This window comes from Octopus sinensis, linkage group LG19, assembly GCF_006345805.1.
Source record: "Octopus sinensis linkage group LG19, ASM634580v1, whole genome shotgun sequence".
Classification (NCBI taxonomy): Eukaryota; Metazoa; Mollusca; class Cephalopoda; order Octopoda; family Octopodidae; genus Octopus; species Octopus sinensis.
The window spans coordinates 29891377-29906125 of record NC_043015.1 but is presented as its reverse complement, the minus strand read 5'-3'; the positions used below and the strand labels follow the sequence as shown (position 1 = coordinate 29906125).

The following is a 14749-nucleotide window of genomic DNA, read 5'->3' as shown; positions in this document are numbered from 1 at the left end:
GTTGGTTAGCAAGCTACTTACCACACAGCCACTCCTGCGCCTTACTCACAAGATAATTATTTTACTCAAATAGAAGCTAACTTTTTACACAGTTGTTCACAATCCACAATTTCTTATACAATCTAATCTAACATCTACCTCACTTTAAATATTTGCTTGTGCTTCCTATGTTAAAGGGTTAACTGACTCAAGGAGAATGAAAAACAAAGTCAACCTTGGTGAGATTTGAACTCAGAATACCACACAAAGTGTTCTCATGTGCTCCCTTCACCGACAACCACAAAACCACCAATTTGTTGTCGTAGCAACAATGGTGATTTCTCTTCAGTAGGATCTGTGAAACGGAACGTAGCACAGAAGGTGAGGTAAATTAGGGCAGATGTTACACAGACAGACACACACACACACCATTCATACAACCATTCTTTCCAGATCAAAGTGTTGCAATACATACAAAGTCTCAGATCAATACACATTTCAAAACAGACACAAGGCTCAATAAACATGTATACAAAGATATATACGCTCTCAACACACAACTCTATATGCACATATATACTACAATATACACACACGATATGCAGACACACACAACTCAATACTATTTACAAACCAATCAGTTTTGATAACAATCCATATATGCGTCTGTGTGTGTGTGTGTGTGTGTGTGTGTGTTTGTTTGTGTGCTTATCTCATAACTAGTAGTATTGCCTGGCGTTGCTCGGGTTTGTTTTCTTTGCGACCCTTTAGAATTGGAATTTTTGAAAAGTAAAAATTTTGCATTATGTAGCTTGTTATTCTCTTTAAGTGAACATTTTTCTGGTTGAAATACACCAAAAAAAGGCGACACAGCAGTAAAAAAAATCGTAATAAATTGGGATTTTCATAGGGAAAAAAAAGCACCTTTTTGATGTAAATAATTTTTGGTCTTAACATGGTCCGATTTGAATTTTTTCTTCTATGAAAGGAAGAGCAAGCCTTCTTCTATCATACTCTCAATTTTGGTCAACTTGCGCTGCAGGGTCTCGGAAGAGATAGTGTTAGTTGAAGGCTACCAAACCTGTCACACATCTGGATAACTGAAGAGATGGTGGTGTGGATTTCCACCTCGGCAACCGAAACTCAGAGTTTTATCTTGGCTGCCGAATAATTGTCACATATTATATTTACAGATAAATTCCTCTATTTACATAATATTGAGGTCTCTTTCTTTTGTTATCTTACTGTTTTTACCAATAATATATATATATATATATATATTATATATACATTATATATACACACACACACACACACACACATGCATGACTGTGGTTACAGGGTTCATTTTGTAACCACATGGTTTCGAGTTCTATTGCAATGTAAGCCACACCTTGGGCATGTACCATGCATTGGCTTGACCAATTCCATGTAAATAGATTGGCAGACAAAATGTCTATGAAAGCCCACCATATGTGTGTGTGTGTGTGAGAGACAGGCTTCCATACATGTAAACAATCTCCCCACTCACTCATGTGTGCATGCATGCACAAGTGTTTCTACGCCGCATTTTCGCCTGATGCAATCTGAGCAAAACAGTGATGCTAGGTTTACACCCCCCGGTAAACAATACATCTCGTAACTACTGGCTTTCAAAGGCCAGTGGAATTCTATTTAAAGAACTGGTAAGAGTTCTTGACAGGAAGGGCATTTGGCCATAAAATTTTGCCTTCAGTCTCCTTCCAACCCATGCTGGGATAAGAAAAACAGACATAAAACAAGCGAAAATACATGCACCCACACGTATTCTTTGTCTGAGAGAAATTGTAGAATACGATTAGTTGTCTTATTCAAGAGCTTTTGTTAAAAAAATGGATTTTTTTAATTGATGGAAGTTTTATTTATGGTTTCATACATATGTGTCTAAATGGATTTATTGATTTTGTGTTGTGGGACGCCAAATAATGGAATAGCCTGGCTTTGTCTTGCATGTGCATAGCAAGAAGTCTCAAAAAGGCAATGGAATGGCTAGCCAAATATAGTCTAGGTACCACATTGATTTTCTAAAAACCTTTGCTTCCAAAGCCTTTCCGGATTAATGGTTTTTTCCAAACCAGGAGTGGCCACCCAGGTCAATAAACTCCAAATTAAATATTAAATTCACTTCAATAACTGAATGAAACACAAGTACCTGCACATTTGTATAAATGCCACAGTTCACTTATCCAGCTTCCAGAAATACAGAATTTCCAGACATCCGAGATTTCTGTGCAATATACAGGTCCTTGTGTTAAGTAAATAGACCCGGCTTTTTGAAGTTGGTTAATTCGCATATGGTGTGTTACAAGTAGTTTTATTCTTTAATCTCTATCAATCAACATAAAAAAGTAAACATATTGGCATTGAAAGTTACCAACTGCAGAACGGGGTGCCACTGCATGGTGCCAAGGATTCCAACATCACCATCAAAATACAGGACCAGATACTGCAACAGCTTGGGTTTCAGAGGACCACAGCTCTTCAACATCCTCCCTAAATGCCTGAGAGACCTGCATGGTGTGGATTTCTTTAAAACTAAACTGGATTTCTTCTTGTTGGGGGTCCCAGATGAACCTACCTCACAACACGAGACACAGATGCGGGCAGCAGCATCGAACTCCCTTATTGATCAAGTGCCACGTATCAGAGGTGGTTTCACATACTAGTGTAGCTCATTCAACGGTGGTGCCCCAGCATGGCCGCAGCCTTCGGGCTGAAACATTTTAAAGGATTTTAAGGATTTATATTCCGCAGTAACCCTTTAGCATTTAAACCAGCTATATCCAGTCCAAATATTCTACTTGTTTTTTGTTCAAACCGGCCAGATCCGGCCTCTTACATCTACCCTACAAGATCATTCTGAAAATATACAATCACATCATTGAAATCTTGAGGCTATACTCTTACTCTTTACTCTTTTACTTGTTTCAGTCATTTGACTGTGGCCATGCTGGAGCACCGCCTTTAGTCGAGCAAATTGACTCCGGGACTTATTCTTTGTAAGCCCAGTACTTATTCTATCGGTCTCTTTTTGCCGAACCGCTAAGTGACGGGGGTGTAAACACACCAGCATCGGTTGTCAAGCAATGCTAGGGGGACAAACACAGACACACAAACACACACACACATATATATATATATATATATATATATATATATATATATATATATATATATATATATATATACACACATATATACGACAGGCTTCTTTCAGTTTCCGTCTACCAAATCCACTCACAAGGTATTGGTCGGCCCGGGGCTATAGTAGAAGACACTTGCCCAAGTGGCAGTGGGACTGAACCCAGAACAATTGATCAGTTCAAAACAATGTGAATAAATAAGCATTACATCTGACGGAATAATCTGAATGCAAAAGGGTTAGAAGTGTTATTAATTTGAAGTTGTATCTCAAATAAAATCATGTTCTTTACTTCTATTTTCGTCCTATAAACATTATGGTACATAGATGGCACAGCATGATATAGTTAAAGAATTTTAAGTGGATTAAGAGAGATCAAACAGATCCCACTTTTGAAGTGTATTAATTTGAATCTCTTAAATACAGTTTAGTTCTTTACATTCTCTTTTACTCTTTTACTTGTTTCAGTCATCTGACTGCGGCCATGCTGGAGCACCGTCTTTAATCGAGCAACTCGACTCCGGGACTTATTCTTTGTAAGCCCAGTACTCATTCTATCGGTCTCTTTTGCCGAACCGCTAAGTAACGGGGACGTAAACACACCAGCATCGGTTGTCATGAAATGCTAGGTGGACAAACACAGACACACAAACATACACACACACACACATATATATATATATACATATATACGACGGGCTTCTTTCAGTTTCCGTCGACCAAATCCACTCACAAGGTTTTGGTTGGCCCGAGGCTATAGTAGAAGACATGCCCAAGGTGCCACGCAGTGAGACTGAACCCGGAACCATGTGGTTGGTAAGCAAGCTACTTACCACACAGCCACTCCTGCGTCTATATTTGTTTATTTTATATTTTAAGTACATATTTAGGTTGTCTCCAGAAAACCAGAAAGTCCAGAAACCCAAGCTACTTCCAGTCCCAACTTTGCTGGTTATTTGGTCCAGCAAATAATAATAATAAACCTTTCTACTAAAGGTACAAGGCCTGAAATAGGGGAGTAAGGGACAAGTGGATTACATCAACCCCAGTGTTTTACTGGTACTTAATTTATCAACCTTGAAAGATCAAGGTTCGAACACAGAATATAGAATGGTGAAAGAAACAAATGGAATTATTAGTAACAAAAAATCAATAAAGATAAAAAGCACAAAAAATTCTGAAACAGATAAAAAGAAGAAAAAAAAAAATCAAATGTAAATAAAAACAATTATGAACTACAAATGATTTGTGCATGTGATCATGTACATTCACACACACATTTAACATCTATATATAGGTTTGCTGTGGAGGCGCAATGGCCCAGTGGTTAGGGTAGTGGACTCGTGGTTGTAGGATCACGGTTTCGATTCCCAGACCGGGCGTTGTGAGTGTTTATTGAGAGAAAACACCTAAAGCTCCACAAGGCTCCGGCAGGGGGTGGTGGCGATCCCTGCTGTACTCTTTCGCCACAACTTTCTCTCACTCTTTCTTCTGTTGGTCTGCTCGCTTAGCCAGCTGCGTGGCGTCATTTGAAGGCTAAAACAATGCAAAGCGCATTGTGACCAGCGATGTGTAGCAACATCTGATAGCCTGGACGGTCACAGTGATATAGGTTTGATAATACAAACAGAAAAATAGAACTCAAAGCATGAGTATATATATATATATATATATATCTATTCTTGTTTAATCAGCAGAACTTATCACTCTCAGCCCTTAAGTCACCTTGTAACTTTTTACTGATTAAATTATTATCATTATCAGTATCATTTAGTGTTTGTTTTCCCATGCTGGCATTGGTTAGATGGTTTGATTGGAACTGGTAAGCTGGAGAGCTGCACCAGGTTCCAGTCTGAATTTGGCTTGGTTGTTTCTACAGCTAGATGTCCTTCCTAACGCCAACAACTCCAAGAATGTAGTGGGTACCTTTTATGTGCCACAGGGACAGGTGCCTGTTATGTGTCACCAGCACAGGTACCTTTCATATTCCACTGGCACGGGTGCCTTTTATGTGTCACTAGCATTGGCCACAACTATGATTTCACTTGGCTTCATGCATCTTTTCAAGCACAGCAAATTGCCAAAGATCTTGAGCACTTGGCATCACTTTTGTGAGTCTCAGTATCCGAAGATCATGCTCCAAAACATCATCCCATGTCTTCTTCAGTCAACCTATTCCACAGGTTTCCTTCACTGAGATCAGCACTTCTCTAGAGCTGCCCCCCCAACACACACAAATGGGCTGAGGCTCACTACAGCTGTTTCAGATGAGTTTTTTTTATTTATAAATAAATAATTACATCAAGAAAAAAAAAACCCATTTTCTTCAGGTAAATTGAAATTCAAATTTCGGTGTGATGATCAGTTCATGTGAATGTCTTTGTAAGTGAGAGGATAAATCTTTATATACATTAGTATATACCTGAGTGTTCATCAATACTGTTGATACATGAATATGCTATTTTTGACCCTAGCTTGGTGTCCTTATTAAAATACCTTCATTCTACTGGAGCTTACAAATTATATATATATATATATATATATATAGTACGTTTAAATATTTGTTGTGCAAGATTTTTTATGTGAAGTCGTATGTTGAAACAGATATTGTTATATTTCGGAATGGTCATATTGCCAGTTTAGCCAATAAAAACACACGCACTATAGTGCGTGTGTTTTTATTGGCTAAACTGGCAATATGACCATTCCGAAATATAACAATATATATATATATATATATATATATATATATATATATATATATAAAATACAAATAAGAAAATGGAGAAACAAATTTGGTTTGTCCATCAACTTATGGATATTATAATGTTGGATTATTTATTCATTTTGACTTTTAAAATCTGTATTTGTATTATTATCTTATCTATTGATTTATATAATATTTTTGTATGCTTTTGATGTTCTCATTTGTAAAATGAATAAATAATCAACATTATAATATCCGTAAGTTGATGAACAAACTAAATTTGTTTCTCCATTTTCTTATTTGTATTATAAATTTACGGTAAAAATATTTCTTTACCTTCACCCATTTAATACAATAAATGACTTAATTGCATTGCAATTAAAAACATTTATGTATTAAGAATTTGGGTACTTTACCAACAGTATATTGGATAAATCGAAGGAGAGGGTCTTTCTCTGCCTGGGTTGCAGATCCGTGGAATAAGCTACTGGACGAGATAGTGAAGATGCCGACGACCGCTCGGTTCAAAGTCTCTCTCTTGACCAGAAATGGCCTGAACTCTTTGCATGAACATCCTCCCTGTACATAACTCCATGTCCCCCTACATGGCCTTGCTTTTTGCTTTTTGAGCCAAAAAATTAACTTAACTTAACTAAATGATATCCCATAGTGGGTTACACCCATAACCCCTATCTTACTTTGTACTATATATATATATATTATATATATATATATATATTTAGCAATTAAGGACAACTACTTAATAAGGAAAACTTAACAAGAAATTGTCAGGTAGATAGCATGAAAACCTCATAAGAGAAAAAATTTCGAAAATAATTATTTCTTATTGAACATATAATTTATATATAGAGGGCATTATACATACATGCAGATGGCATTATACATACATGCCACACGCTAAGAGGGACAATTAGTCATTTCTACCAAAAATATTACTAATCCCACCGAATGCAATTTTCAAAGTAAGACATTTAAAAATATAGACCTGTATCACTGTGATTTCATACTTACGTATTCATCAGCAGGCCTGGATGTATTATACATAAACGACCCTGCCTCGCTTAAGTCGATCAGCTAACTGATCAACATCAACGAAGCACATGGGTGAGTTTACATATATTACATCCTGTGAATGTCAGACTTTTACGAATTGCATTTCGGGAAAGGAAAAGTTTTTTCGGAATAAAAATTTAGCAATTAAGGACAACTACTTAATAAGGAAAACTTAACAAGAAATTGTCAGGTAGATAGCGTGAAAACCTCATAAGAGAAAAAATTTCGAAAATAATTACTTCTTATTGAACATATTAATTTATATATAGAGGGCATTATACATACATGCCAGATGGCATTATACATACATGCCACATGCTAAGAGGGACAATTAGTCATTTCTACCAAAAATATTACTAATCCCACCGAATGCAATTTTCAAAGTAAGACATTTAAAAAATATAGACCTGTATCACCGTGATTTCATACTTACGTATTCATCAGCAGGCCTGGATGTATCATACATAAACGAGGCAGGGTCGTTTATGTATGATACATCCAGCCTGCTGATGAATACGTAAGTATGAAATCACGGTGATACAGGTCTATATTTTTTAAATGTCTTACTTTGAAAATTGCATTCGGTGGGATTAGTAATATTTTTGGTAGAAATGACTAATTGTCCCTCTTAGCGTGTGGCATGTATGTATAATGCCATCTGGCATGTATGTATAATGCCCTCTATATATAAATTTATATATATATATATATATATATATATATATACGAGTATGTCCATTCATACATATTTATAAATATAAATCAGACACATACAATTTGTTTGTCTTTGTGTAAGTCAGTGTAACAGGTTGCATTTTTCAGCAGACTACAGTTCCTACGAATGGAAGTTGCTGACTACAACATGTAAATTGAAGTGAAATGGGAAGGGTTCAACCTAGAATCGAACCTGTATTACACAACTTGTGTCACAGAGATTTTTTTCCATCACTCTATAGTGCTCTCTCACTCACTCACTCACATACACAAACAAAACACCTCACAAGTGAAAGAAGCTGTCCACCTACTCCTTTTCCAGCTGAAAGGTACGAAAAACTTTGTCAACCACTCACCTAGTTACAGCATATTCCCTGAGACCGCTATGGAGGTTCATAGCAGAAAATGTTCCAATGCATCCTCGAAGGCGCCGATCCCTGCCGATCTTCCAAGTTACAAATAACGGGCTGAAAGAAGGGGAAATAAAGGAACATGTAAGTCCGCGCTCAGTTAATCCTGCAAGAGAAACAAAAAACACAAAAAGAGAGACGGAAATGACATTGAACGGAACTTCTTTGTCATTCAGTCACCAACATTTTTACTCGAAATTTGCTTTTGTTATTATACAACACACAAGTGTGTGTGTGGCAGTGGTGGAGCTGGGTGATTGCACGTGTGTATGTGTATGGGTATATATGTACAACATTAGATATGAAATGTTGTTTGAAACAAGGCGGTGGGGACGGAGCTGGAAAGTAATCATAAAATGTGTGAAGTTATTCAAATGACGGTACCGTTTTGTGAATTCTACTGAAATAAATTTTGATGTTCCATTTTGTGAACTTGACTGAACTAAATTTTGCTGTTCCATTTTGTGAACTTGATCGAACTAAATTTTGTTGTCCCAGTTTTTGCTACTCTACCATTAACAATAATCATGATGATTTCCAAGATAGGTAGAAGGCTATGAAATTGGGAGTTGGGAACAGAGTAGTCAATATATTTGACCCCTAAATACACTGGCTTGGCATTTATTTTGCTGACCTTGGTGGGAACTGAGCTCAAATCAAGGCTAAACACTACAGAGATTGGCTGCCTATCCATGACAGTTATACTCACTTCAACAATCATCATCATCATCGTTTAACGTCTGCTTTCCATGCTAGCATGGGTTGGACGGTTCAACTGGGGTCTGGGAAGCCAAAAGGCTGCACCAGGCCCAGTCTGATCTGGCAATGTTTCTACGGCTGGATGCCCTTCCTAACGCCAACCACTCCGAGAGTGTAGAGGGTGCTTTTTACGTGCCAGACGAGGCTGGCAAACGGCCACGATCGGATGGTGCTTTTTATGTGCCACCGGCACGAGGCCAGTCGGGGCGGCGCTGGCAACGGCCACATTCGGATGGTTCTCTTACGTACCACCAGCACTGGTATCACAGCTGCAATTTCCATTCAACAATAACTTAGTAAATTTTTATCTACATCACACACACACACATTCAGATTCACACATACATATAAACACACAGGAACAAATGTACACAAAACAGCAATCCATACTTGCACATTAGCATACACATGCATCAACACACACCACACACACACACAAATATAAACATACATCAATCCACACACACACACACACAGTTTCATTGAACAAGATTCACAACTTAGATTTAGTTTCCTCAGTCGAGTGTGACATATTGCCTTTGTTTGCATAATACAAAAACAAACACGAGTGCAGCTTATAGATTTTATCTGTAGCAACAACACGAAATACTCTTCAAATAAAGTGCTGCAAGATAATCCGTTTCTATATCTATGCAGGCAACAACCTCAGGTTTCTAAGAGGTTTGCTTTGTAATCACAGAGTTTCAGGTACAGTCTCACCGTAAGGCACCCTGGGCACGTCTTATACTATAGACCTGAGTCAACCAATATCTTGTAAGTGGTTTTGGTAGGCGGAAACTGTGTGGAAGCCTGCTGGAATTTTTATGTCTGTGTTCGTCAAACCCACCCACCCCATCACCATCACTTGAGAACCAGTGTTAGTTTGTTTACATCTCTGTAACTTAGCTGATTGGCAAAAGATATCGATAGAGTAAGTTACAAACTTGAAAAAAATAAGTACTAGGATTAAGTTGTTTGGATAAAACCCTTCAAGGTGGCGCTCCAGCATGGCCACAGTCCAATAACTGAAATAAGCAAAAAAAAAAAAAAAAGATTCCACTGGATAATACACTGTTCTATTTGAGTAACTTTTTCCTATCCCGATGAACAGAGCATCATCATCATCATCATCATCAACTACAACTTTCACTTGGATATAAGAACAAATTTGCACCATATTCCTCTCTATCCTGAGTATTCTAATTTCATCAACAGTTTGTAGCACCACTGCCCTCTAGAGTACTGACCAGAGTTTTGGAAGGATGCCCGCAGTTCACCTCCTCATGGGTCAGTTCCCATGACTTGGCTGGCAGGAACCCAGCAATGCAAGCTGAAGAAACACTCCTCAATCGTACAATGCTGTCGGCATTGCTTCCTTTGATAAATCATACTGCCCTGTGGTCACTACTTAAAAGAAATCAAACCGGTCGTTGATGGCTCTGTGCTTTGGCCACCAATCACCATACATTGCCAACGATAGGATATGAATTGCTAACCTCTTGGTCATTTCATTAGTACCTTAAGCACTTGGCTACTGGTACTCTCAGAGAGTAAACTAATAGTGTGGTTGTGTGGCTAAGATGCCAACTTTAGAACAACATGGTGTTAAGCTCTCTCCTACTTCTTGGATGCTGTTGACTGGTGTTCTCTATTACAGTTGTTGGTTGACCGATATTGGGTGAGTAAAATTTGGTGGACAGAAACTGGAAGAAGCCCATCATATACACACACACACAGATGTATATATTCACATACAAATGCATTTTTATACACACATATTTCGATCAAAAATCAATGGAAATTGTAGTTGTGATACCAGTGCCACGTAAAAGAACCATCTGAACATGTCCATTGCCAGCGTTGCCTCGACTAGCCTCTGTGCCAGTGGCACGTAAAAAGCACCAACCAATCGTGGCCGTTGCCAGCCTTGCCTGGCACGTAAAAAGCACCCACTACACTCACGGAGTGGTTGGCGTTAGGAAGGGCATCCAGCTGTAGAAACACTGCCAGATCAGACTGGGCTTGGTGCAGCCTCCTGGCTTCCCAGACCCCGGTCAAACTGTCCAACCCATGCTAGCATGGAAAGCAGACATTAAACGATTATGATGATTTGCCTGTATATACACATACACACACACATGCATATAAAACATGCATACACATATACAAATATACTTGCACATGTATATACAGATATACATGAATGTGTGTGTGAGAGAGAGAGAGAGACATTGCATTACAAGGTCCTGGGTGAACAATGGTGGAAAAGGTCTTGGGTGAATTATGCTGGAACTGGAAGGATTTCTATAAATGCTGATCTGGGGCCAAACAACAGTGAAACAGAAACAGTAAACTTTAAAAACTTTGCTATAGGCACACGAGTGGCTGTGTGGTAAGCAGCTTGCTTACCAACCACATGGTTCCGAGTTCATTCCCACTGCGTGGCACCTTGGGTGAGTGTCTTCTACTATAGCTTCGGGCAGACCAAAGCCTTGAGAGTGGATTTGGTAGACAGAAACTGGGAGAAGCCCATCGTGTGTGTGTGTTTGTATATATATACACACACACACATATATATATACACACACACACACACATATGCGTATATGTTTGTGTTTGTCCCCCTAACATTGCTTAACAACCGATGGTGGTGTGTTTACGTCCCCGTCACTTAGTGGTTCGGCAAAAGAGAGCGATAGAATAAGTACTAGGCTTACAAAGACTAAGTCCTGGAGGTCGATTTGCTCGACTAAAGGCAGTGCTCCAGCATGGCCGCAGTCAAATGACTGAAACAAGTAAAAAAAAGAAACCCTTAAGATAAAGTAAGGAGGAAAATGGAAGATAGAAGGAGAAAGAGATGAAGAATGAAAGAGAAGCAAATGAGAAATATAGAGGGGGAGGAAGACAGATATAAAGGGAGGGAGAGAGAGACAAAGAGAGTGAGATGAAAGGTTGAAAGAACAGAAACAAAGAGAAAGGCAGACAAAATAGGGGGGGGGAGACAATGAGTGCAAGAGGAAGAAGCATGTGTGTGTGTGTGTATATATACATATATATGCAAACACACACACACATACATACATATACATGCAAACACACACACACACATACATACATATACATGCAAACACACACACACACACATACATAATATATATATATATATTATATATATATATATATATATATATATATATATATATATAGAGAGAGAGAGAGAGAGAGAGAGATAAATAGAGAGAGTGGGGTAGACTACGGCAAATAGGAAGTGCTTTGTAGATAGAATGAAATCGGGTTGATGGAAGTCAATGGTTAGTGGTTCAATCCTCTGTTAATTTAGTTAAGTGTGTGTGACTGAGGCTATGAACCAGTTGAAAAGATCTGGCTACCAAAACATCTAAATCACATTTGTCTGCTTTACTAACACAGGAGGGGGTGGGGCTGGGTAGGGAGAGAGGGGGGGGTAAAGATATTCCAATAGACCAAAGAAAAGACAGACATTTTTTTTTTTTAAATATGTCTTTTTTAGTAAATAAAAAAAAAGAAGAGAAACATAATTCTCCATTCATTCTTTTCCGTCTCTGATTTTATTAATTTAATTTTTTTTTCTGGTTCCATCAACAAGAGACAAGAACAGAAAAAGAAAAAAAAAGAAAAAAACCACTAGTACAGATGAATAGAACCACTACCATTTATACTACAACTACTACTACTACCAACACTACCACCAACAGAAACCACTACCATTTACTTCACCATCATCACCACTATCATCACAAACAAACCGCTACCATTAACTCCATCACAACCACCACCACTACTACTACTACTACTACTACTACTACTACTACTACTACTACCACCACTACCACCACCAGAAACCACTACCATTTACTTCACCATCATCACAAACAAACCCCGCTACCATTAACTCCATCACCACCACTACTGCAATCAAAACAATCTATCATCAACGCAACTACCGTCACCACCACCACCACCCTAAACACAACCACAAACCACTGTCACTACTATCATTATGAATGCAACCACTGACTGCCACTATCACTACTATCAAAAACACAACCACCATCACTATACAAAAAAAATAAACATTTCACCACCACTACCAACAACAACAACCACCAGCCAATAACACTAGAAAATTGGATAGCAGCAGAAATTTAAGTAGGGGGGGAAAGAGAGAGAAATGGGAGGGGGGGATAGAGTTCCGTCTATAAAAATGGCAAGTTTCCATTTAGAAGGAACTCCGGCAACAAAGAGAGGAAGAGGGGAAAGAGACTCAATAACAATAAGTAGTGTAATAAAGCTTTAATTTAATATATAAAATAAGAGAGAATCTAAATTTTTTACTTACACACTGCTAAGTAAATATATCTACTATGGAGGGGGGGGGGGAGATAGTGCAAAGACGGGGGGAGGAGAGGCAGGGCTGCACAGTGCATTGCGTGTGTGTGTGTGTGTTTGTAGTGTGTGATAGTTTGGAGGTGTGGAGGTAAAAATTTCTTTTTTTTTTTTTTTTTTTGGTAATGAGATAAGAGATTTTTACATGAATGAATGAATGAAAGAAAGAAAGAAGCAGACACAGATAACGAAAGAGAGAGAGAGAGTGTTGGGGTGGATGGTGGAAGGCGGGGTGTGGGGGGGAGAATACAACAGATTCATACATTATTACAGCATACCCTCAGCTTCTAAATGAAAACCCGAAGCACCTCACACACATACATCACATAAATCTACAAATATACATACATATATATACATACATATACATACATACATACATATATATATACATACATACATATATATACATACATACATACATACATATACATACATACATACATACATATATATACATACATACATACATATATATACATACATACATACATATATATACATACATATATATACATACATACATATACATACATACATACATATGTATATACATACATACATACATATACATACATACATACATACGTATATACATACATACATACATACATATGTATATACATACATACATATATACATACATACATACATATGTATATACATACATACATACATACATACATACATACATATATGTATATATACATACATTATATATATATACATACATATATATATATACATACATATATATATATACATACATATATATATATACAGACATATATATATATACATACCTATATCTATATATACATACATATATATATATACATACTATATATATATACATTATTTATATATATTACATAACATACATATATATATACTACATACATACATATATACATACAAATATATATATACATACATACATACATACATACACACCAACACACATATATATACATACACACACACATATATATATATTACACACACACACACGAATATATACACATATATACACCACACAGATGGATCATTACAATAGTTGCAGTTTATATGTGTGTATATATATGTGTATATATATAATATATATATATATATACACACACATCAACACACACGTATCTTCAGCTTTTATAAAGGTGAAAATCTGTGCGTGTGAGTGCGAATGAGAATGTGTAGGTGTGCGAGAGTGTGGATGTGTGGAAATGATTAATGATTTTGAAAGATTGTAAAACACACAGGTAGAGTGAAAGATAAGTAAAAACGAAATCCACATAGATATATACATATGTACATGAATACACATATGTACACGTATGTGCATGTGCAGACCACGCACATGCCTACATGGATGCACTCACATGTGCTCAAGCACATACAGGTGCACAAGAACACATGCACGTGTACACACACTATTAACGAGTGTTAATGAAAATGTTATGTAGAATAAAACCAGCAGCAATCGTGTATTAACGAGAGACGGGG

The 14749-nt window shown here is 37.3% G+C and overlaps 1 protein-coding gene across 3 annotated transcripts in view; it reads right to left on the bottom strand.

The window, feature by feature from the left end:
* The window catches only part of LOC115222010 (AMME syndrome candidate gene 1 protein homolog), a 95639-nt gene that overhangs the window by 17292 nt on the left and 63598 nt on the right, over positions 1–14749 (bottom strand). For all 3 annotated transcript variants that reach the window (XM_029792122.2, XM_036511306.1, XM_036511307.1), the window contains exon 3: positions 8012–8122. In XM_029792122.2, coding sequence (XP_029647982.1) covers positions 8012–8122 — 111 coding nt within the window. The remainder of the gene's footprint in view (positions 1–8011; positions 8123–14749) is intronic.